Genomic DNA, 25,295 nt, shown 5'->3' with positions numbered 1-25,295 from the left:
TTTGTGAGAATTAGTTTGGATTTAATTGACGTGACACATTAATAAAAAAAGTTATTCTAAATCCACTCTTACCTACCTTCAAATCCACTTAAATAAAAAAATTTATCTTCAAATTCTCTAACATCTCCTCAATCACTCTCATTCGTAAACAAAATATAAAAGATTTTAAAGAAAGAGACGTTGTTTATAATTTTATAATGTATTTAAAATAAATTTATTATTTTTATAATAACTTGTAGAAAAAGATGAATAAAAAATAAAAAATAAGTTTACAATTTTAATTATTATAATTGATGATAAATATCTTTAGTTATAATGTTTTATTTTTTCATAAAATTAATAATAGTAAATTTAATTTAAAAATGTAAAATTATTGTTTTATTTTATTCATTTTTTTGGAGCAACTAAACTTTATATTCAATATTTATAATTAATTATTTTAAATTATCTTTCTATAATTTTAATTTTTAGTTTTTTTAATATTTTTTATCCCATCTAAAAAAGTAAATTTAAAATATAATATTTCAATAGATCTATTTAGAGAAATAATATTTTAATAAATCTTTTTAAAAAGTTATTCTTTAAAAACGGAACATTTAAAGAAAATCATAACAACAATGACAACCATATTTTAACATTTAACGGAAACTATTAAACCCTTTTCCTGCAAGTGTAAAATTGTTAAAGAGTAACTCTTTTTAGAGTAAAATATTATCGAACGTTACCTTGAGTTGTTTTTTACAGTCCAAACATAATAATAACATTTAACTATTTTAAATACATTTATCTAAAAACACACTAAAATATTTCAGAAAAAGTTCTTCAATTTTATTAGTACTAATTAAATTAAATTACACTGATCGTGTTTACTGTGCCTCAAATGAAGATTTTATTTTAAACTTGTAGATATGGGTGGGATCGATTAATATATATATATATATATATATAAAGTTTATTTTTCAGGAAACAATAAAACTACTTGTGGCGTGAACCGCGTCCGCGTGGTCACCGACCAGCGGGTTTGTGCGCGTGAAAGAATCCGGTCCGGTTCAAGATGATAGAAAACCTTTTTATAAATCGAATTATTATATATTATATATGTAGTCCAAAACATAGCTGTTTTTCTTCGTATTGGATCTTTCTGGAAGGAAGGAGCACGCAGCAACCCTACCCCAACCCAAACCCTAAATCCCAATCTTCATTTCGATTATCTTCCTCTACTACTTCCTTCAGGTATTGCCACTTCTCTTTCAATTTCAGCTCTCTCTGCTCTATCCATGTTTCGTTTTTTCTCTTCATTTTCCTTTTGTTTTTATGACTCATTAGTCGCGATTCTTGTTTCTTATTTGTTTTAGTTATCAACTGTTGATTTACTTTGATCAGGCGCTGATTTATCCGTACGCGATTCGGGGTAGACTGCTGCTGCGGGGTTTCTTCTTTCACATATAAGGTAAGAAAGGAAGGAGAGAATATCCTGGGAAATTTGTTTGTCTTTGAAATCATGATTATTTGATCGTGAATGAGGATATTGACAAAAAGATTTTTTTTCCCGTGGTTTATCATTTACGCAACGTCCACTGGCTTGCTATGACACTATTGATCAATATATGTTGTCTTTTTTTCTTCAATTGTGTTGTTTTTAAAATTTTTGTCAATATCACGCCAAGTGTTTAGAAAAATGATTATTTATTTATCTTTAAACTAAAACCCCAAGTAGATAGAAATGTTTGTCTAGCCAGAAGGATCCATGTGTTACAGTTCTCTTTATCGGTGAACATGGTTGTTAGAATTGGGATTGCAATTGTAGAAGTGCGTGATTTAACAATTTTAATCCCTCTGAACAGATCTTATTGCTCGTGAAGTTTTAGTCAGAATGTATTTGTTCTAAAATTGAGATTCAAGGTTTATTGTTTGATCCAATGATTTCACAATGAGACCCAGTTTTAAATTTTGGGCCCAGTCTTGACCTACTTTTAAAGTTAGTGATGGTTGAATCTTTTCTTTGTTGACTGCCATCCCTTTTTACGAAGAGCAAGGCAGCTGCTTCTCAAGAACCTTAACTGCTGTTCTATTATTCTGTCTTAGCAAGTTTCCACACGCCATTGCTGTTTGAAGTTCTATTTTTTGTCTTAGCCACCGTTTTTTCATTGTTCTTTAATTTTTCTTGAATTTGTTTTTCTATTTGCTGTTGTTATCAGGTTTTAGTGTTTTGGCTTTTACTGTTTTTTGTTTGAACGCAGCCTCTCTTTTCTAACTCACGCCCACCTGTTATTCTCTTTCCTTGTTCACAGTACTGAACTAATTGAAGATGAATTATGGGTTATCTCTTATGAATACTTTTGGATGACATTTTTGGAATATGGTTTGTATGTACCAGTTTGCATTTATATGGATTTTTATATGACTTTTTTGTAAAATCATACTAGATTTATGATTGTTTTAGCCTTTTTTTTTCCTGATTTTAACTCCATTGTCGAAGAAGAACAAATATATAGCCTAAAATGATTGTTGGAAAATCTAAAGTAAACAAGAAATTATGGGTTTGTGCCAACTGACCTCACCCTAGTCCGAATTCAGTTCCAATCCCTAAAATCCCACCCTGGCTATGAGCTTTAAATTAAAAACCTGAAAAAAATCATATTAGTAATTTGCACATCCCACAAACACCCAACAATTTGACCACTGACCTCTGGTGTGCTATTTCGGTTAGCTTTCAGCTGCAAGTACTTACCCTCATCATTTTGCCTTGATTCTCTGACTTCTACCGCTCAACCTTGTTCTTGTTTCTGTCTAACTCAACTACACGTCCGCCATCTGCTGCAAGGTTTTGGGAGACTAAAATCATCTGCTACCGATATCACTAGTGTGGATTCTCTTTTGTTAAGGAGAAATGTAGGAATCAGATCAATTTAACTTTGTTGGTTCTGTCAGTTAAGAATTCTGTAAAATATTGAGGGGAATTATACTTGTTTAATGAGACTCGGTTATTGTTTGTGCTTCATTTCTCCCAGGTTTGACAAAATAATTCATAGAAAGTTAGTCTTTGCCATGTTTGTACTAGATTTAGTTTGATTTATATCATACACTCATGCATTTTTTTGGACTCTGTCTCCTCTCATTTTTTGAATTCTTGAATTTCACCCATCATCACTGTCTTTACTGTAACTTAGTGAGCAATGCCTGTATATTAGTGCTGCTTGTAGTTATGGTAATAGAAATTTTCGGAGTAAGTATCCTTTTTTGTTGGAATAAGCCTTGAAATTTAAACTGAGATTATAACTGGTTAGCTAGATGGATGAAGGGTCACATCTTTCATGCTCTTATTAATTCTCTGAAAGAGGGCAAGGTCTTAACATAATGAGTATTTTGTATGTGATATTTCATGTTATCAGTGTCCTTTGATAACAATTTCTGTTTTTTTTTGCTAAGAACAAGTCTCTAAGAATTTTCATGGATAACGTATAAGAAATGCAAAGTATCGTTTTAGTTGTTTTTCTAATCCTTTGGAAGTATTCAATATAATTATTTGATTTGATTGTCGAACTAACTTTGATTTTTCTCTTCTGTGAGATGCACTTCCGGTCATCATTTGATCCAAATGCAGTTTTTGTGTTGGTTTTGGAGTATAAATGGACACCAAACGATTCATCCAGATGGTTGAGGAGAAGAAAAAGAAGATCATGGAGAGAAAGGAAGCCCCTTTGAAATGGGAGCAGAAGCTGGAAGCTGCTGCTGAAGCCAAAGAGAGAAAACTTAAGGTTACAAAGCATAGAAAAAGGTCAGTTTCTGATAGTGACAGTTATTATGACAGTGATGATGAGAGTAATAGGACAAGTAAAAGATCTCATAGGAAGCACAGGAAGCATTCTCACTATGACTCTGGTGACCATGAGAAAAGGAAAGAAAAAAGTTCGAAAAGGAAAACAAAGAAATTGTCTTCAGAGTCTAGTGATTTTAGTAATGATGACTCCGAGAGTAGCTTTGAGGAGGAGAGGAGAAGAAAGAAGAAGCAGAGCAAGAGGCTGAGAGATCGAGGTTCAAGATCAGATTCAAGTGACTCTGACGAAGGTGAAAGTACGGTTCGGAAAAGAAATCATGGAAAGCATAGCAAACGCCATCGACGATCAGAGTGTAGTGAATCTGACTTGTCAAGTAATAAAAGTGACGATGCTCTACGAAAGAAAGGCCACAGCAGGCACCATAAACATCATAAGCGATCACATAACGTGGAGCTGAGGTCGTCTGATTCCGATTATAACAGTAATGTTCAAAGAAGCAGATCAAAGTCATTAGAAGAAAATTCTGAAGATCAAAACAAAAGATCAATGCATAAGAAGCCTAGTCGCCATCATCGTCATCACCACCACCATCACCACAAACACAGGTACCACTTGGATGATGAGAGAAATCACAGGCGGCAGCACTCCCCGAAATCTAATGACAAGTATGATGAGCAATTTGACAAAACGGAAACCGAGAAAAAGGATGGTGATCATCATGAAAGTAGAGCTATGGATGAGAATAATGATGACCAAATTGTTTGATTATTTGGAATCTATCCTGTTGTCTGTCGTTGTTCATTACTGGAATTGACATTCAAATTAAAGTTAGACATTTCATTGCCATGTCGAATGTAATATTTGATAGTTATTGATTGTTGAAACTTTGCACTTGGTTATTGTTGGCTGATAACGTTAATTTGACCTATTTTCAGCTATTAACAGCTATATTTGATGGTTTCAAAAGAAAACTCTCAAGGGTTTGTGTTTTTTCTGTAGTTGGTTATAGGCGTTGTATGTTGTTTAGTTGAGCTTTTGTGGGTCGAGACAGAACTGTCAACAGTAGTATCTAAGGGCGTCGTCAATCTGTTTACATTGCTGCATCTTTTATCATCTCAGAAAGAGTCATGAAGTCGCTGAACGGGCAGGTATGTTGATAGAGAAGACATATGAAATAGTGTCTCTATTTGATGATATGACGAGTTCATTTTAGTTATAGAAGAAATAGTTAAAATTGTTTCGTTTGAATACAATATTAGTCATCTAATTTCCTTTCCTAATCCTGAACACTACTGATATTTGATCTCCATGTTAAAGGAACGAAACTCGCAGACGTTCTATTCATTAGTTTAACAGTTGGTCCAATATTTACGTTTAGTTATTTAAGCATGTTATCTAATTATATTAGTTTGTATGTAACAACCAAAACACAAAAAAAACAGTCGCATTGTAAAAATGGTCTATTCTGTCGCTAATCCAGATCTGAGTTTATGAAGAAGTTACACAACAAAAGTTCATGTTCGGAAGCTATGCTAGGCTAACTTAACTAGAGACTCAGTGCCAACTTTAATGCCCATATATCAACTTGCGACGTGATAATACAGGCATTATTAATACATCAATGTAATAGTGCAACAATCAAACCGTTGGAAATTTTACTCAACTTTCCTAGACCCGGTATATCTGTCAAATATTTGGACCCCCAAAATAGTGTAGACTAATCCAAAATTGTTCTTTATTATACATTCCATGCTGAGATGCTTGATACACAGCAAAGGCAGTGAACAAATATCGAGTATAATTCAAATTCAAAAATGATACAACACTAACCAAACTCCACTTTTATCAGAAGTTCTTCAATATCTTATCTGCAGATACTCCATCAGCAACAAGAATTGACGTCACCTCCTGTAACAATAATGTATTCAAGTGTTATGGATTTGGAACCAAGACAAAGAAAACGAGCAACGAAATATTTGACACTCCCCGTTACTCTGAAATCCCGTGTGGATTGACCAGCAAGTTAATGGACCTGCATTATTTAATGGGCCCAAGATAATTGGGTTTAGGATTCACCGAAATGACGTCTAAAAATGATTTCTTAAGTCTTAATATTTCTCTTACCAAACATCTTTATATATATATATATATATATATATATATTATATATATATATATATTTTCACTTATTTTCACTGACTTCATATCTTTCTTTCCTATTTCTATTAACCTTATTTCTTGCCTGTCCTCCCTCCTTACTAGAGACACACCTTACTGTAAAAACATGGGCTACCCTTCTTAGCAACATGGATAACATACAGTGTGTCAATGACCGATGGCAAAATACAACAGAAGACCAAAATTGGGTCATATAAACATGACATTGTGGCCTGTGGTGTTCCAATGGAAGGCTCTCCTTCACAAATTGCCAATGATGACTGGCAAAAAATCCACCAACCCTACAACTATAGTTGACATTTAAAAACACTGATAAGAGATCTAATAGTTATTTGTATTGTAGACAACAATGTTAACAATGTTGCATATCCCTTTCCCACAAGACTATGGAGCAGCCTCTCCCTCCCTCTCTCTCTCTCTCTCTTACTCACCATAGCCCATTCAATATATAGAAGTCATTGCTTTGCATAGCAACCAAATCCTATTTGAGTGAGTCCAGTTTAAAGGCACATACAATTGTGGTAGAATGCTAATGTACTCAAATGCCATCTTATTAAATAACGCCAGTTTGTCGAAATGAACCTTATTTTTTATTAGTTGCACAACCCTTTCACTAAGTTTTAGAAGATAAAAAATCAGAGGCCAGGGTAAGGAGAAGAAAGGAAGTAGAATGTAATCAACACGGTGCATGACTAGTGGAGATTACCTTGTCTTTTCAGTATATCTTGGAGAATGAAAACATTAGGATCTTTCTCTTATTCTCCATATAGGTTTTCATTGTTATCCAAGGAGAATGAAAACAAGTAGAATGTAACTCATTTGCTTTTAGTTACCTGACTGTTTTAAATTTATTTTCTGTAATTATTTAAACTTTAGTCATTTGGTTCTACTAAGGAGGAAACATTTAATAGCCTAAATGCTAATTTTCTTCCTAATCGAGTGCTATTTCGGGGATGTTGGTTTCCTCAAAGCAACCATTATTATGTCTTTCTCTCTTTCTCTACATGTCAATATAATCTTTCTTAGCCTGATAAAATTTATTGGAAATCACAATTTTTTGTTAGTCTCACTTCTTATTTAAAAGAATTGTTAGAACTCCTGCTCTTCCTATAAGATAAATAGGAAAGATAGTGGTAATTGACAAGAAGGTTGCACCAATGGAAAGTTAAAACACACAACAAACACGTCTCATAACTATACCGACTGACAAGCTGGGGTCTAAGAACACACCTCGGTCATCTGTTTGTGCCCACAAAGTACGGCACCAGTTGCCAGTGGGTTAGATATCTGCTTTGCCTTTGAAAATGCAGCCTGTGAATACAACCGTGTGCAAAGAATCATTGTCTGTGAAGGAAGTAATGTGAAACTTCATCCTACGAGCTCAAGCACTTTACCTGAACATAGCCAGTTTCCCCAGTCCAACTATCATCAGGTTTAGACAATACAGGAACAATCTTTACACCAGAAGATTCCCAGTCTTTAAATCTATCCTATAAGATAAAACAACATTGCTATTAAAGCAGCTCTGATTAAAAGTAGTTCAACCTTTCCTTTCATCAAGATAAAAAAAACAATTAAAATAACCTGATAAGCCATTCTCTGTAGGTTTCTGGCCCCATAATATAGTCTTACATCAGACCTATTCCCCACATCAAACCCCGATTCAATTAGAGACCGAATTGGACTGCACACAACAAAGTAAACGGTCAGACCAATACAAGCAAAATCAAGGATTAAGGTTATGTTAAACTTTCCTATAAGCATTTCGAGAGAAAAAAAAACCAGTATAAATTGAGCTTCTTTCACAAGAAAAAAAAATATATAGTAAAAGTCTTGTTAAACAAACTTCTCCATAAAGACTACGAGAAAAAAAATGAAATTAGAGAAATCTTCTAAAAAGTAGTTTATGTATTAACTAATTTTAACATCAGGAAAAACTAATTTTATTTCATTTTTCTTGTTTTTTTCTTCTAAAGTCCTTGTGAAGAAATATGTGTAAACAATCCTAATTCATGTAACCATTTTAGAAGTTTTTTCATTTTGCTCCTCCAAAAATTGAGGTGCATAAGTTTTACTTTAAGGAAGCTTAATTCAGTTTAATGCTTATTTTCTTCTCCTGCAATTGTTCATAGACAAATTTATCCGAACAGAATCCATTACTGTAACATAAAGGTTTTTAAAAGCTGGAAACAACAATTGCAACTGTAACATGAAAGTTTTTGAGGTCTATGCGCTGCAATTTGGATCTACTTAATCGCATTTACTGAAGAATTTTGCATGATATCAAGGATCTTGAAGAAACTACAACAATTAAAACTTCATTTTCCATGCAGCATGAGTTTGTAACCACATAAATTCAATGTTCTAAGAAGGAATGAAAGAAATGGAAAATTTTAAATAGATAACAAAAATCGAGGGTAAAACGGTAATTTGCACACTGACCTAATTCCAGATCCAGTGGCGAAGACGATAACGGTTCCATATTTCTCGGGCGGCTCGATCAGATCGATGTTGAATCCGTTTCCCATGACTTGGCTTAGTTCAACCACATCGCCTCTCTTCAACGCGCACAGGGCTTCCGCGGTGGACCCCGCCACGCTCTTCACGAGGAACTCGAACACGCCATGCTTCGCGGCCAGCTTCGGCGGCGATGCAATGGCGAGGAACGAGGGCTTGGACGAGTCGGGCACGCGGAGCTGGAGGTACTGCCCGGCGATTGTGTGGGACGCGGCGAGGTCAGGCGCGTCAGACACGTCGATGGCGACGTGGAAGAGCGACTCGGCAGCGGGCTCGACCTCGGAGAGTGGGGCTGGGGTCCAGACGGTAGTGTCCTGACGAACAGCGGCGGAAACGGTGGCGAGGCGGCGGCGGCTGGAGCGAAGGTTTAGATGGAGGCGGCGTAGGACGGACATGGAGGGGCTAACGTACGCATGGGGGTGGAGGGTAAGCGAGGGTGACGGTGAGATAAAGAGTGACATGGTGTTTTTTGATGATAGTTTTGTTGTGGGGAGGTCACGTGGAGGGTTCGGTCAGAATACAAAGAGGCGGCGGAACAGGCGGGTAATGATAAATTGCACCACTGGTGAATTAAGGATAATGAGAGTTCCACGTGTCATGTTTTTATTCGCTGTCTTGTCCCATGGAGTTGGAACGAAGATGATGAGTCTGGTTGGTTACCTTGTTGCATAATAAAATTATTTTAATATTGTAAAAATATGATTAAACAGATTTTGGTTTGAGTTTAACGTATAAACTTTCATGTTATCATCAAATCAACACAAAATTATTCTCAGTATAATTTTAAAATAAGTATTGTAAAAATTAATAAATTTGTCACAAATGATTTAGAATTAACAAATAATATGATTTTCATATTATTAACTTTTTGGTATTTTCTATTTTAATTATGATTTATAATTGAGAAATAATATAAAACTTGCATATTATCAACTTTTTAATTTTACTATTTTAAGTTGGAGTTATACTTGGTTTTACTTTCATAATTAAAAAATTGATTAAATCTCAATTTTAAGTTGCTAGTGTATCAAAATATTACTTTTTTAAGTAATTACAAATGTGCATAGCTACGAGTTTTTATATTTTTATTCTTCTTAAAGTAATCATATCAATGAGCATTCCAAGTCTAATTTTATAAAAGTAAATACAATTACAGTTAGTTTTCTTTTTCATATTTAATTAGCTTAACTATTTATTACGAAAAAATAGTTTCATTTTAACTTTTAAAATCCGTGTAATAATAGTATACTATGCATAATACTAAAAGAATATCATTATTATAAGAAGCTATGTCAATATTCTATGGATTTCCATTTTTCCATGGCTATTTTATTTTTGGATAATTGCGGTCTCATTGTAATCATGCTATTCATTTTCTTCAATTCGTTTTTGTTGGACATTGTCAAACAGAGAGCGAAAGGATTAGCACAACGAATACTCTTGAAAACGAAGGCAGTTCAAGAAAATATTTTAAGACAACAACGTAGTATCACCATCGCCTTAAAAAATATATAAGTTAATGCTTCGCTTTAGACCGGGAAACTTGAGCTTCATGCATAAACAAAGTTATGTTTTGTCTTGTGGATTGGGTCGTTGCTCTGCACACTTCTCTTTCTTCTATTCTCTCTTTTGTATTTGTAAGAAAAATTATACATAATTTGCGTACAAATTTCTGGAATTGAAGACAGTGTTAGGTTCTGTATGTGGCAGCAAACATGAAGTTTCAATATGACTATCATAAATATATAAGAGTTCTGACTTTTGAACACCAAGATGCTGAATGAAGTCCTATATACCTCGTCTTTACCAGAACCATTCTACAAAAGTTCAGGGGTGAAGTCCATTATCAGATAAGATAGGAAAGAATGAAGCTGTTGTGGTTTCTTGCATTCATGTGTTGTTTGGTTATCCTCTTTCTCCAAACCACTGAGGCTAGGTACATAAACATTTTGTATCGACACGTACTAGAGTTGCAACATGTTAATTTGTTTCATGAAAGTTGAGTAGTTAGTTCATAGTAACATATATTTGATACCAAGTAACCATATAACAAATGTATTGATGCTTCTGCCTATGCTCCACCGTCACCTGACAATGGTACTTCCGGATGTCCATAAACAACAATCTCATGTAATTAATCATTCATACAAATATCAACTCTGGAATAGTTACCTTCATATTTATAGTGTATGCTTCTTTTATATATTATATCAGAGTGCTTTTAAGTTCATAAGTTGAGAACTGGACTTTGGTGTAAGATGAAGTTAGTATGCAGTTTGTTTAGTTATTAAATAAAATTGTCATTCGTAATGTTCGAAAAGTATAAAATGTGGAAAAACTTTGAGGTTTTCTGAATCATATTAGAGAATTCAAATAAAAATTCCTGAACAACCAATATATTTAGCTCTAAATCAGAAATTGATCAAATCCCAAATAGAACTTCAATCCATTTTCCTTGGACACGAAGGCAGAACCAGAGGTGCCTTAAACCACAAATTTTCAGTCCACGAGACTCATAAGTTTTTCTCAAATCTCATTCGCAAATATTAGCCACATGCAATTGGATTCAAGAGAAAAACATGGATTTGAAATGAAATCGAAATTTGTGTGAAATGGGGACATCCTAATCCCCTCCTTAATCAACAAGAGAGTATAAAAGCCCCACTCTCTGTATCTTGATATTCAGTTAGTCTTATTTAATCAAGTATAAAAGAACAGTCTATTTAGAAAAATAAGTGTATGCAACATACATACCTGCTGTTCCCAATTTATGCAACTTGTTATGGTAAAAAGTAGAATAAATTGAACAAAAGCACCGACTTATACACCAATCCAATGTCCTTTTCCTGTCATTTTAGCCAAAAATGCCAGCGAGGCAGCAACAGGAATCCCAGAGGCGGAATGCCTCTAGATTGACATATATGTTGCCATCCACAACCTCTAGCATCCCCTAGCCAAAATTTGTAAAGTAAATTGAGACAACGCCTCTCTTCAATATAAAATTTGCTTAAGCAATAGACGAGGAAAGGGGATTTTACCTGTGAGAACACTTTGTATGCTGTCCAGTGTAACAGAAACGCAAACCTGAGGAGCCATGGCAGTGACATAATCAACAACTTCCTTCTCATTGCGGAAAATATAACCAAAAACACCGCGAGGGAAAAAGAGGGTTCCGCTAACTATATTTGCCTCCGTGATTACAAAAGAGATTGCAGCCAACACAGCAACACGGCAGCATGTGGATTTCCAGCTCCTAATTCATTTGAAATCCTTCTGCTACACAATTAGACAGGAAAGATAATTGGTTTATGATGTACAGATTGTGACATGCAAAATGGTTAGAAAGAACTGTTTATGATGTCACCTAGCTGCAGCAGAGGTTCCAAAAGGTATTGCAAAGAGAGTGCAAATAGTGTTGAGACTGTAGAAGAAAGACTGTTAGACCGTGAGTTGAATCGCGCTAACTTACAAAAATGTTAGACCGTGAGTTGAAGTTCAAGGATGACCTTATAACTCTTAAATGACATGTTGAAAATAAGAAATGAGTGTAGCAAAGATACCAAACAGATATAACTGAAGTTTTAAGTTGTGAATTTGGAAACAACCCAGACAGAAAGATAAGCAGCTCAAACGACCACCATTCAAGGCTAAAATGAATATTACATGAAAAAACATTACCCTTTCGGAAAACTAAACAATTTATAATCGTGTGTGTGTGTGTGTGTATTCATCACTAAATCATCACTTCAGAAGGGATCGCAAAGCGAAGGAACTCCAAAATTCCTTGGAACAGCTCCATAGATATGGGTGCACGCGTTTTTGCACATGCAGGATCCCATGTACAATAAAAGAAAAACACAAAAGCCAAACAAAGAGGTATCATAAAGTGACACAAGAACTTGTAAGCATTGGAAGAATCAGACTTCGCATTGAAAATATCGAACTATCGGTCCAATAATTGCATATGCAAAAAGTGCTGGAAGAAGCCAGATAATGAATTTTCCTGCTTCATGTGCAATAAGAGGGTCCTGGCCGATGGAAACTAGTATCTTTTCCATGCTGCTCCAAAAGAAAGTCAGGGGAAGACAAACGATTGTGAGAGAGAATATGGCAGAGTATGTTTGCACACCAAACTTTTTATAAGACTGAGCACCATATAGTCCACAGATAGTTTCTGGTCCACTAGCCATTCCCGTCTGTTAGCGTGTACAGATTGAGATTGAACTGAGTCACTTAGGGAAATAAAATCAAGATGAATTTGAGGAAAGTAACATGACAGAAATCGCCGATAAAGAATATATACTTAATCACTAAAAGCATTCGATTTCATTGGAGTCGATTCAGTGATTAATTACTACCTTTGAGCATCATTAGGAATATGTAGAGATATGGATAATATGTGGTAGTTGTATTGACCATAGGTCCTGCTATTCTGATGATCTTTTTGATTCTTCACCCAAAACATCCCATGTAACTTTCTGCTTCTCACTTCCTTTTGCTAACAAATTATCTTCCATTTTGTTCTCTCCTACTAGTTACCACTAAGATTTCATAGTGATTTTGTAATTCAATAACACTAAGAAAATTATATTAATCATCCATAGAAATTAAACTCAATATGAAAACATGAAGGTATGATTATGAGAAACTGGAACCTGAATTTCTGCGTCCTCCTTGTGTGCAGCGAACCTCAGATTCCACTTCGCTGATGAATAGCGAAGCAGTAACCGAAAGAGAAAACAGGTTTGAAAATGCAATTTGTTCCCTCTAAATGTTGGTGGATCAAAGCTTTTGTTCACTACATCATGGGCCCTGCTATGTGAACCACCCTTTTCATTTCTTCACTCAAACTATTCCCACGAACTTTTTGCTCCTCTCTTTCTTTTCCGCACTATCATTCTCTTTCATGTTTTTCTTTCCCACTGGTTACAACCATATGTTATGCAAATCATATTTAAATTAAATCTATTAATCCTAAGACCAAATTAAGTCTATGTTATCATGTTTACAAGTTTGAAATTCAACTACAAACTCGGAGAAAACACACTATCTATGATAGTTAATAATACTTCATTGGAAACTTCTACATATTTAATAATACATGTAAATATATTGTCATATAAAGTAAATTCAATTTGCAAAAGTTTTGTTTACTTGAAAATTGCTTGTATTTCAAACAATTGTTAAAGACAGAGGTGAACAAAATATCACAATTCTAAAGACACGAGAATATAATCAAAGAACCAAAATCCAACAATAACAACACTAATTGAAAATATCACTTTTCTCAGTTAGTCGAATTAATAATAAATTAAAACGTTAGCACAAAATAAATGAGAAGTTTTAAGAAGAAAAAGACATTTATTCTAAAAGATATATTCCTTCATGTAAAAATGATATTGAAATATTTGGGGTAACATATAATTTTGAAAAAAAAAATGAGACTACAAATTTAAAGAAATAATACGAAGGGAAAATAATTAGAGAGACAGTGGCATGTTTTCCAATATATATATATATATATATATATATATATATATATATATATATATATATATATATATATATATATTTATGACATGAAGAAGTGTGGAGTGAAGCATTGGGCTCAGACCTAGAAATGATATAGTAGACAATTTAGTTAACTTTGACAATATTTTTATAACTCTAACAGTATATTTAATAATAATGATAATGTTATTTATTTAAACCATGGTGTTTTCTTTTTATAATTACATGATTTATTATTAAAGAATCAAACGTTGCTATTTTATAAAAACAATTAACCTGTAATTTGTAATATGTAATTTGTAACATGTAATATGTAATCTATAATTTATAATTTCACTTGTAACATCTAACTTTTAGTCTGTAACTTATGACTTTTAAAATCTAACTTATAATTTGTAACATGTAATATGTGACTTGTAACTTGTAACTTTTAATTTGTAACTTGTAACTTTTAATTTGTAACTTATAACCTATAATCTGTAACTTGTAATCTATAGCCCGTAACTCGTAATAACTAGTAGTATGTAACTTGTAACTAGTCACCTGTAACATGTAACATGTACCGTGTACCATGTAACTTGTAACCCGTAATATTGTAATTTTTAACTTTTAACTACTAACTTGTAACTTGTAATTCTTAACTTGTAAATTGCAACATGTAACTTAACTTGTAACTTGTAACTTGTAACATGTAACTTGTAACTTGTAACATGTAACTTGTAACTTATAACTTATAACTTAAAACATGTAACCTGTAACCTGTAACCTGTAACCTGTAACCTGTAACCTGTAACCTGTAACCTGTAACCTGTAACCTGTAACATGTAACATGTAACATGTAACCTGTAACCTGTAACCTGTAACCTGTAACCTGTAACCTGTAACCTGTAACCTGTAACCTGTAACCTGTAACCTGTAACCTGTAACCTGTAACCTGTAACCTGTAACCTGTAACCTGTAACCTGTAACCTGTAACCTGTAACCTGTATGTAACCTGTAACCTGTAACCTGTAACCTGTAACCTGTAACCTGTAACCTGTAACATGTAACCTGTAACCTGTAACCTGTAACCTGTAACCTGTAACCTGTAACCTGTATCCTGTATCCTGTATCCTGTAACCTGTAACCTGTAACCTGTAACCTGTAACCTGTAACCTGTAACCTGTAACCTGTAACCTGTAACCTGTAACCTGTAACCTGTAACCTGTAACCTGTAACCTGTAACCTGTAACCTGTAACCTGTAACCTGTAACCTGTAACCTGTAACATGTAACATGTAACCTGTAACATGTAACATGTAACCTGTAACATGTAACATGTAACCTGTAACATGTAACCTGTAACATGTAACATGTAACATGTAACATGTAACATGTAACCTGTAACATGTAACCTCTAACTTTTAACATGTAATTTATAACATGTAACTTGTAACTTATAACCTCTAGCCTTTAACTTGTAACCTGTAATATGTAATCTGTGTCATATGACTTGTAACTTGTAACCTGTAACATATAACCTATAATTTGTAACTTAAAACTTGTAACTTTTAACTTTTAACTTTTAATTTGAAACTTTGTAGGATGTTTCAATAAACTTGGTTATTTATTTATGTAAGAAATTTATGTAATAATATAAGATGTTAAAATCTCTGACTAACTAAACATATTTAAGGGTTAAATATGTTTTTAGTCCTTCGAGTATCAAGGCTTTTTGGGTTTCATCCATCTTTCAAACTTTACTTCACTTTGATCATTTTTCTTGAGAAACTCCTTTTTAGTCCTTCGAAAGCAACGATGTTAAATTTTATGTGACATGGACAATGGTGTGCCACATTTGATTCAAACTTTCATGGTAGTTGTGTCACGTTTCTCATTAAGGACTTCCTCTTCTCAATCTCCGCCTCCGATCATCAGGTCGCCCCCTCTCCCTCCATCTTCGACAGGTGGCAAATTTTCTCTCTCTACATCGATTAGACCAGCGTCAAGATCTTCTACTCCGTCTCCAACACCGACAACTATATCAAACGAAATTGACTCGCAATCATGTCATAGATATATAATATATAATTTCTTCTCCTTTTATAATAACGTAAATATAATTTCTTCCTCTTTTAAAATACATAAATAATAATGTAAAATACATTATAAATATATAATATATAATTTCTTCCCCTTTTTATATATATATATATATATATATATATATATATATATAATTGTAAAAATACTTTCATTAACTAGAGAGAAACGTGACATATTAATCTATTTACAAACAATAACTATTTTGTTTGAATTTATTTATAATTATTTGAAAAAATAAAGAAACACAAATAAACAGTTGAACAAAAATAATATTATTTTAAAAAAATTATTTTAAATTAAAAATAAAAATATTTAAAATACCCTTGTTTTTAAAATAAGTATTCTTTTATGAATAGGAATTTTTTTCAACTAAAATTTAGGATAACTTTAAGATGTTATATAAGTTAGCAAATCCATGTTTAATTTTATTTTTTAGTATTTTTTTATAAAATTTTGAATAAAATAATTGAAGGTCTATTAATTTTTAATTATTTACCACGTAAAAAAACAATTACATTTTTTAAATGACTCATTGTAGTGTTAATGGGATGATTAATGTAAGGGCCTGTAAAATTAATAAAGGGGCATTTGGACCTTATGTGGGGCAGTCAGGCCCATCATATCAAAGGCACATGACCTTAGCATGAGTCTTTCTCCTAAGTCAGCTTTCCACTCTGCCAACTTTTTCCTTCTCTCTAAAAACTCATCTTCTAAATATTGATCTGCCTTCTCTCTAAAATATCACCATGTTGAACAGTTCAATTTTTGAATAAGTGGTGCTCAAACGTTCACCGCGTCAAGGGCTCCGTAACGGACCGAACGGGTTCTTGTTCCAACCAGTAAGTCACTTTCTCCTTTTCTCCACCGTTTCTAGCACATAGGACATTGCTATTTTACTGAATGCATGCCACTAGAAGTGTTCTACTTCAAATTTGTGGTAATTTCTAGCCTAAAAAGCTAATTCTATCACCATTGGGTGATTTATAGGGTGTCTTTGAATTTTGTTGTGAGAAGCACTATTTAGATCATCCCTGTCAAGTAAACTGTGAAGTTTTCCAGGTTAGGAGAGCTAATTATTTTTGTATGAATTTATTTTATACAAATATATGCAGGTTGAATGTTGAACTGGTGTGTTCTTGTGAATTTCTTTTAAGATTTTAATTTTTATTGGATAATTATAATTGAGACTGTGGAATTGTGATTAAATAATTTATGCTTTGGTGTTGAACGGGTACATGTGGCAATTATGTTTGTAAGGGTCTATGTTGAAATTAATCTGTTTTGGTTGAAATTGTTCTGGTTGGAGGGTTTAGGAGTAATGGCTTTGTGATAGCATGTATATGTACTGTTTAAGGTTACTGTGAGGGAAAAAGTGATATATATATATAATTGGGTATTTGATGTTTAGAACACTGTAGGACAATTTTAATAACTTAGATAATTAAATCATAACTTGTTAAAAGCCTTTCTTTGTTGGTAGGATAGAAGGGACCTAAAAACCTAAGTTGGCACGTCCTGATCATAGAGCAGCCCTAGCCTGGTCCATTACGTTGTGACTAGTCACATGTGCTAACTCCGAAGGTGAGTCTGATGCATACACCTTCGACATTAAAGACACCTGTAAATCACCCAATGGTGATAGAATTAGCTTTTTAGGCTAGAATTTAGTAAAATAGCAATGCCCTAGGTGCTAGAAACGGTGGATAAAAGGAGAAAGTGACTTACCAGTTGGAACAAGTTATGATTTAATTATCTAAGTTATTAAAACTGTTTTATAGTGTTATAGACATCAAATACCCAATTATATATATCACCCTTCCCCTCACAGTAACCTTTAAACAGTATCTGCCCATATACATGCTATCACAGAGCCCTTACTTCCAAACCTTCCAACCAGAACAATTTCAACCAAAACAGATTAATTTCAACATAGACACTTACAAACATAATTGTCACGTTCAACACCAAAGCATAAATTATTTAAGCACAATTCCATAGTCTCAGTTATAATTATCCAATAAAAATTAACATCGTAGAGCTTCACAAGAACACAACAGTTCAACATTTAACCTGCATATATTTGTATAAAATAAATTCATACAAAAATAATTAGCTCCCTTACCTGGAAAACTTCATAGTTTACTTGACAGGGATGATCTATATAGTGCTCCTCACAGCAAAATTCAAAGACACCCTATAAATCACCCAATGGTGATAGAATTAGCTTTTTAGGCTAGAATTTACCACAAATTTGAAGTAGAACACTTATAGTGACATGCATTCAGTAAAATAGCAATGCCCTAGGTGCTAGAAACATGGAGAAAAGGAGAGAGTGACTTACCGGTTGGAACAAGAACCCGTCCGTTACGGAGCCCTTGACGCGGTGAACGTTTGAGCACACCTATTCAAAAATTGAACGGTTCAACATGGTGGTATTTTAGAGAGAAGACAGAGCAATATTTAGAAGATGAGTTTTTAGAGAGAGAAGGAAAAAGTTGGCAGAGTGGAAAACTGACTTAGGAGAAAGACTCATGCTAAGGTCATGTGCCTTTGATCTGATGGGTATGGCTCCCCACATAAGGTTCAAAGGCCCCTTTATTAGTTTTACAACCCTTACATTATGTACGATGAGATTTTGTTTTTTATTTTTTTAATAATTTATATTACCATAAAGGAAAGAGTTTTTTAATTATGTTTATGAATGTTTTTCTTGGATTTTGAAGAATCAGAAGAGATATATATATATATATGTGAAAATAAGGTAGTTTAGATTAGAGGAAATATGATATTGAGGAAAAAATTATTAAAATTGATGAGTTATGTGATAAATATTAAAAACGAAATTATTAGATTGATAAAAAGATTAAAATTACTATTTTAATTTATATACAAAACAGACTTAAATCATTAATAATATAAATTATATTATAATGAAATGTGAATAATTATTTAAAGTAAAAATTTGATTAAATTTTTTACTAGGTTTATAATTTATTTCATGATATTTATTGAAAGTTTAATTTTAAATTAATTTTTTTTCTAAAAATTATTTATATTTTATCTAATAATACTTCCACATTTTTTATTTTTATTATTTAATTATTTTTATTAATTTAAATCTTTTAATATACTTTATATATAAGTCTATAATTTTGCATTCTTTTAATAGTTTTATTCATAATTCATTATTTTTAACATTTTTATCCTATCGTTTTTATCCTTTCTAAGTCAAATTATTTTAGAATGAGTATACAAGTATACGATTATGGTAGTAAAAATAAACTAAATATTTAAGTGAATATAGCATATCACTTTTTAATTTTGAATCTATATAAATATTATAAAAATTAGTTTTTAATAAAAAATATTTTTTATTATTAAAAACTAATTACTACACTTTTAAAATAATTAAAAGAATCAACTTTAAATAAGAAAAAAAATGTAGGAAACTTACAAAAACTTCCCAGAAGATCACCCATCTTAAATTATTCTAGGCACGCGCACACTTAACCATGAAGTTCTTATGGGTTAGGCTACCGAAAAACAAATGCATTTGCTAAATTTTTAATTTAAAAGTATTATTTTAGTTTCGTACCTTTAAAAAAGTTAAAATTTTACATTATTTATAAATAATTTATTTTAAAAATGATTTTAAAAACAAGGTTGGAGAAATTTTGGCCTATTTACATGCAGTTGAGAAAGCCAAAACAATAATAGAAATAAAACAAGTAGTCAAAGCAAAACTTTGTTTTCAAACAACATAATAGGAAGAAGAGAATAAATCAGTTCCACAGAGTTATAACGACGAAGTCCACGTGTCTACTCAATTCTGAAAAACGAAAACAGTGGGTTAAAAATATAAAAACTAAAAGTATCGGGGCAAAAACGGAAGACTAATAAATTGATCACCCAGGGCTTCGGATGTGAATATAGTGTCACTCCCTCACTCCACAAACCCTAGCCCTCTTCTGTTCTGCCTTCCTCTCTCTCCGAAGATGGCTTCACGCAGACTCGTTTCGTCTCTGCTTCGATCTTCTCTCCGCAGATCTCAATCCAAACCTTCAATTGCCGCATCTGCGTCCAGAATCTCTTCCACCAACCGCGCTTCGCCGCACGGATTCTTGCTCAACCGCATCGCGGAGTACGCCACCGCGTCTGCCGCTGCTGCCGCTCCTCCTTCTGCGCCTCCGCAGAAGAAGGAAGTTGGCGGTGGTGGGAAGATCACCGATGAGTTCACTGGGAAGGGCGCGATCGGACAGGTTTGCCAGGTAATTGGTGCCGTCGTTGATGTCAGATTTGACGAGGGTTTGCCTCCGATCCTGACTGCCCTCGAGGTTCTGGATCACTCCTCCAGACTGGTGTTGGAAGTCGCTCAGCATTTGGGTGAGGGCGTTGTCCGAACCATTGCTATGGATGCCACTGAAGGAGTCGTTAGAGGGTGGCGCGTCCTCAACACCGGCTCCCCCATCACTGTAAACATCGAATCTTCATCGCTTGAATTCTTCAAAGTTGCTTCTCATTATTTCTGCTAACGTGTTTATTTTTGATTTAGTACCCGATTTGGGGATTCCGTGAAATCTTGAATTTTACTTATGCATATGGATTTGATTATCTGTTTTTTCATTAAGGTCGCGGGGTTATGCCCTGGATCTGGAAAGATACATACATTTCAAATTAATGATTTTGTTTGGGTAGATTATTTTTTCTAGATTGATTTGATGTTTTATCTTGGCATTATTTAGCAAGATAATGAATAGAAATCATGCTAACAAATATACTGCTTTTATTATTATACGTAAATCAATCTATGGTCATTGCACTTTTGATTTAGTTCAATTGGTACAGTATCTCTTTGTAGGCTTGAGTTGTTTTTGTTGTGAAACTGTGTGGACATATGATGCTATGTTACTTTGTCTTCTAATGTACTTTATGGATTGCGTCTAGGTTCCTGTTGGTAGGGCTACCCTTGGCCGTATCATTAATGTCATTGGCGAGGCTATTGACCAGAAGGGTGACCTCAGTAAGAACCCATAAATCCTTTAATCTTTTATATCAATTAGCTGATTAGGAGATAAGGGCTTTCCCTGCAACTCCCATGAAATGTTTTTACTGATAGTAAACATTGCTAATTTCCTCAGCAACCGAGCATTATTTGCCTATTCATAGAGAAGCTCCTGCTTTTGTTGAGCAATCAACTGAGCAGCAGATTCTTGCTACTGGGATCAAGGTATTATCCTCGTTTGTTTTCTCCTTTTTCTCTTTCGTATTATTTTCTCTTCTCTTTGGATGTTTGGGTTACCTGTCTCCCTGTTTATATGCCCAGGTACTGATTTTTGCATGAATTTTTATTTACAGGTTGTTGACCTGCTTGCACCTTATCAAAGAGGAGGAAAGATTGGGCTGTTTGGTGGGGCTGGTGTAGGAAAAACTGTCCTTATTATGGAACTTATTAACAATGTTGCAAAAGCTCATGGTATGTGCTTTTAATTTATTCTTTTTAACTTTTTCTTTTATCTTTTTTATGCTGAATGCTGACTGATTGCATTGATTAGGTGGTTTCTCTGTGTTTGCTGGTGTTGGAGAACGAACCCGTGAGGGTAATGACTTGTATAGAGAAATGGTTGAGAGTGGTGTTATCAAGCTTGGTGAGAAGCAGGTGAGTTGAATTCTGTTCATGACACTTTCAGCTGTGTCTAATACTTTTATCTGATTATCTTACTAACTTTTCACGTATGGTTGCATCACTATATTAGAGTGAAAGCAAATGTGCTCTTGTGTACGGTCAAATGAATGAGCCCCCTGGTGCTCGTGCTCGTGTTGGTCTTACTGGGCTTACTGTGGCTGAGCACTTCCGTGATGCTGAAGGGCAAGATGTGCTTCTTTTTATAGACAACATTTTCCGTTTTACCCAAGTATGTCTTTTGGCCTGCTTGTTGAGTGTATCTTATATTTTCTTGGGTATACCTTGTGTTATAACTATTTATTTTACATTATGATGTTTCATGTAGGCTAACTCAGAAGTGTCTGCTTTGCTTGGTCGAATCCCATCTGCTGTCGGTTACCAACCAACCTTGGCTACTGATCTTGGAGGTCTTCAAGAGCGTATTACAACAACCAAAAAGGGTTCAATCACCTCTGTCCAAGCTATCTATGTGCCAGCTGATGACTTGACAGATCCTGCTCCAGCAACAACCTTTGCTCATCTTGATGCTACAACTGTGTTGTCACGACAGGTTTGATTTCATTGCATTTTTTGAAGTAGCTTCTGCATAGAGGTTTTTGTTATCATCAACTAAATAGTTTGGTTTTGATGATATTGAATAGATCTCCGAGCTTGGTATCTATCCTGCTGTTGACCCCTTGGATTCTACATCTCGTATGCTGTCACCCCTTATTTTGGGTACGGAACACTATGAAACTGCTCGTGGTGTACAGAAGGTTCTTCAGAACTACAAGAATCTTCAAGATATCATTGCTATTTTGGGAATGGACGAGCTTAGTGAAGATGATAAATTGACTGTTGCCCGTGCTCGCAAGATTCAGCGATTCTTAAGCCAGCCTTTCCATGTTGCTGAAGTCTTCACTGGTGCTCCAGGAAAATATGTTGAATTGAAGGAGAACATTAGCAGCTTCCAGGTATTATTTTCTCATTTAATCTGAGGCTTTGATCATATTCTCTCTGATATTATTTGTGTTTATATGTGTATTGCATCTTTTGGATCGTGTTAGCACCCTTTTATTTGTTTCTTGAATATCTGTATGCTGGAAGGTAATTTGAATTCTAATATTTAGTTTCTTCTGAATCTTGAATTGTCGTGCAATGAGCTATATGATCTAAACGCTTATCGTCACTTGAGCTGTTTGCATTCCATTTTTCTATTATTTAGGTTAGGACTTTTGTTTTTAATAGCTGTGGCTTTGTTGCGTACCTGTACTGTTCCGTTTGACTTTTGCTTGCACAGCATGATTGGTTATGCCCTTGTCTTGTTTTTGTTTGTATTCTTGTTGCAGTGATTAACACTGCAGTTGTCACTTGTGTGGTTGGTTATTGATTCCTTTCTTATTCTGTATGACAGGGTGTGTTGGATGGCAAGTACGATGACCTCCCAGAGCAATCCTTTTACATGGTTGGTGGCATTGAAGAGGTCATTGCCAAGGCCGAGAAAATTGCTAAGGAGTCTGCCGCATCTTAATCACATACACAGCCCTGCTATCATTTTAGTCCTTTTTTTTGTAATTGCTAAATTTAATAATTTAGGAACTATTGGCAATGCCAAACGACAAAATTTTCCATTTTTTGGGTATGAAAATGTGCCAGGTTATTTCCTTCATTTTAATGCTGCCACTGTGAGATGAACTAAGGTCCTGGGTCTGTGGCCAACTGCCCCCCTTCTTTTTAAGTTGTGTTATTTAATAAGGGGAAAGGGCAAGAGGATGTATATTTTTACTTTCTGGTTGAGAACGATGGATGCATCAATGTTAAAACTTTGCAACTGTTCCATCTGGTACTCACGCAGCTAAATGGGTGAATGTTTTATTTTTTGTTGATAGTACATGAATTTTTTTCAAAACCAATTTCATAATTGTTTCTCTTGATTTTTAACATCGTTTAACTCCAAATTGTTTTCAAATATAATAAGACAAGAATGTCTTATCCTCACAAAATTCATATTAAGATACTTATTCCTGTCATTTTATTAATTCATAATCAAGTGGAGTTTTGACTGGTTTTTTAGATGCTGTCAAGAAATTAGATATGTATGACCTAATCTGGTATTTGAATATATTATTTATAAAATCTTAATTAAGAACTATAGCTGTGACTAATACTATTGGAAGGTATAAAATGATTGAATTCTTTCAAGGGAGAAATTTATACCATTACATTATCATGCATTGATGATGAATATTATGTATGATTTCCTTTCCTTAGATATTTATCTATAACTTATAAAGTGTTATAATTAATTTAGTTGTTTTAATATTTGTGATTTTTTTCTTATGCTAGGGGTTTAAATTGTATATTTTATATAATATGAAAGTAAACCAATTTAATTCCGAAACAATTTATTTAATTATAAGAAACGTAGTGTCGTAATGCAATTTATATAATCTACTTATAATTATTGTTTCTCATACATATATATATTTTTCTGTATTTTTTTAAATACATTTGTTGTGCTTTTTTACTTTCTTTTTCAGCTTTATTTTTATTTAAATTAGGGTAGAACACTTTCTATGGTTAACTAGTTTGAATTGAATCCGTGCATACACACCTATGCGTTTTTATTTTTTAGTTATTACTTTAGAATATATATATATATATATATATATATATATATATATATATATATATATATATATATATATGATAAATATGATAAATATGATAAATGAATTTAGCTATATTTAACATGTTTGGAAGAAAAACTATTGCAAAATGTAATATTAATATTTGTTTTTGTATATTATTGTTATTGTTATATTTTGATGCTTAGGAATGATAAAAGTGGAAATTATACGATCCCATATTTTTATGATAATACAAATAACTATTTTTATTATAATACAAAATAAATTATTTGTAAAATAAATAATTTTATAATTTTATTGTAGGAGTTAATTAAATTTTAAAAAATAATTATAAATTTAAAAGATAAAATAAAAAAACAATTTATATTAATAAAGATAAAAATTTTAAGAAAATGTATATGTCAAAAAACTATAAAGCGATTATAAAACCAATTCTTTTTATTAATATATATAGATATTTGAATTTATTAATATTATTAAAATAGGACTAAAGAGTTATTTGTTCAATTTACCAACTTATTTTATTAGTTTAACGTCAATACATATTTACTCTCTTCTTTCCTTATCCTCTCTATGTTTCCTTCTCATTTTTTTTCTATCTATTAAAAACCTTTCTCCTATTTCCTAATTTGTAAGTTTAGACTCTTACAAATTGTTTCACATAGACTATTTTTTGAGATTGTAAAGTTCAACTACACAAAACAGTTAATCTAACATGTAAATAGTAATTTCTATTAGCAAAGGTTCTTGTTGCATTATTCTACTCTTGTTGCATAAAGGATATACAATTTAATTGAATTTGGAGATACAATATATACGATCGTATCATGTTAAAAGATGTATGTTAGAAGTATAAGTAATATATAGTTTTTTTAAATTGATAAAATAGATATTATGTAAAAGGATTTTTTAT

The 25,295-nt window shown here is 33.1% G+C and overlaps 3 protein-coding genes and 2 pseudogenes across 7 annotated transcripts; 2 read left to right on the top strand and 3 right to left on the bottom strand.

The window, feature by feature from the left end:
- Window positions 1-1,085: 1,085 nt before the first annotated feature.
- Window positions 1,086-4,678, top strand: LOC124826032 (uncharacterized). Of its 4 annotated transcripts, none has more exons than XM_088092661.1 (3): window positions 1,086-1,233; window positions 1,384-1,450; window positions 3,605-4,678. In XM_088092661.1, the coding sequence occupies exon 3, from the start codon at window positions 3,630-3,632 to the stop codon at window positions 4,542-4,544; it is 915 nt and encodes a 304-aa protein (XP_087948787.1). In that variant the 5' UTR covers window positions 1,086-1,233; window positions 1,384-1,450; window positions 3,605-3,629; the 3' UTR covers window positions 4,545-4,678. The 4 variants fall into 4 exon arrangements, with proteins under 4 accessions (XP_087948787.1, XP_087948785.1, XP_087948788.1 ...); XM_088092659.1 differs by having other exon boundaries at window positions 3,571-4,678; XM_088092662.1 differs by having other exon boundaries at window positions 1,119-1,233; window positions 1,356-1,450.
- A 548-nt stretch (window positions 4,679-5,226) lies between these two features.
- LOC148197421 (fruit protein pKIWI502-like) lies at window positions 5,227-8,997 on the bottom strand. 2 transcript variants are annotated; one of them, XM_088092663.1, is made up of 5 exons: window positions 8,400-8,997; window positions 7,542-7,641; window positions 7,352-7,447; window positions 7,188-7,268; window positions 5,227-5,687 (listed from the first exon to the last, which is right to left on the bottom strand). In XM_088092663.1, exons 1-5 carry the CDS (start codon window positions 8,933-8,935, stop codon window positions 5,625-5,627), a joined length of 876 nt encoding a protein of 291 aa, XP_087948789.1. In that variant the 5' UTR covers window positions 8,936-8,997; the 3' UTR covers window positions 5,227-5,624. The 2 variants fall into 2 exon arrangements, with proteins under 2 accessions (XP_087948789.1, XP_087948790.1); XM_088092664.1 differs by having other exon boundaries at window positions 5,672-5,811.
- An 886-nt stretch (window positions 8,998-9,883) lies between these two features.
- Window positions 9,884-12,001, bottom strand: LOC124826034 (protein DETOXIFICATION 12-like; annotated as a pseudogene).
- An 85-nt stretch (window positions 12,002-12,086) lies between these two features.
- LOC148197420 (protein DETOXIFICATION 14-like) lies at window positions 12,087-15,261 on the bottom strand (annotated as a pseudogene).
- Window positions 15,262-20,010: 4,749 nt separating this feature from the next.
- LOC148197419 (ATP synthase subunit beta, mitochondrial) lies at window positions 20,011-23,622 on the top strand. Its single transcript, XM_088093089.1, has 9 exons — window positions 20,011-20,541; window positions 21,014-21,089; window positions 21,208-21,296; window positions 21,425-21,542; window positions 21,622-21,725; window positions 21,823-21,981; window positions 22,078-22,302; window positions 22,394-22,705; window positions 23,146-23,622. Exons 1-9 carry the CDS (start codon window positions 20,065-20,067, stop codon window positions 23,260-23,262), a joined length of 1,677 nt encoding a protein of 558 aa, XP_087949215.1. The 5' UTR covers window positions 20,011-20,064; the 3' UTR covers window positions 23,263-23,622.
- Window positions 23,623-25,295: the final 1,673 nt, after the last annotated feature.

Source organism: Vigna umbellata, chromosome 6 (genome assembly GCF_029865625.1).
Source record: "Vigna umbellata cultivar VRB3 chromosome 6, Vumbellata_1.0, whole genome shotgun sequence".
Classification (NCBI taxonomy): Eukaryota; Viridiplantae; Streptophyta; class Magnoliopsida; order Fabales; family Fabaceae; genus Vigna; species Vigna umbellata.
This window is presented reverse-complemented; position numbering and strand designations above follow the sequence as displayed.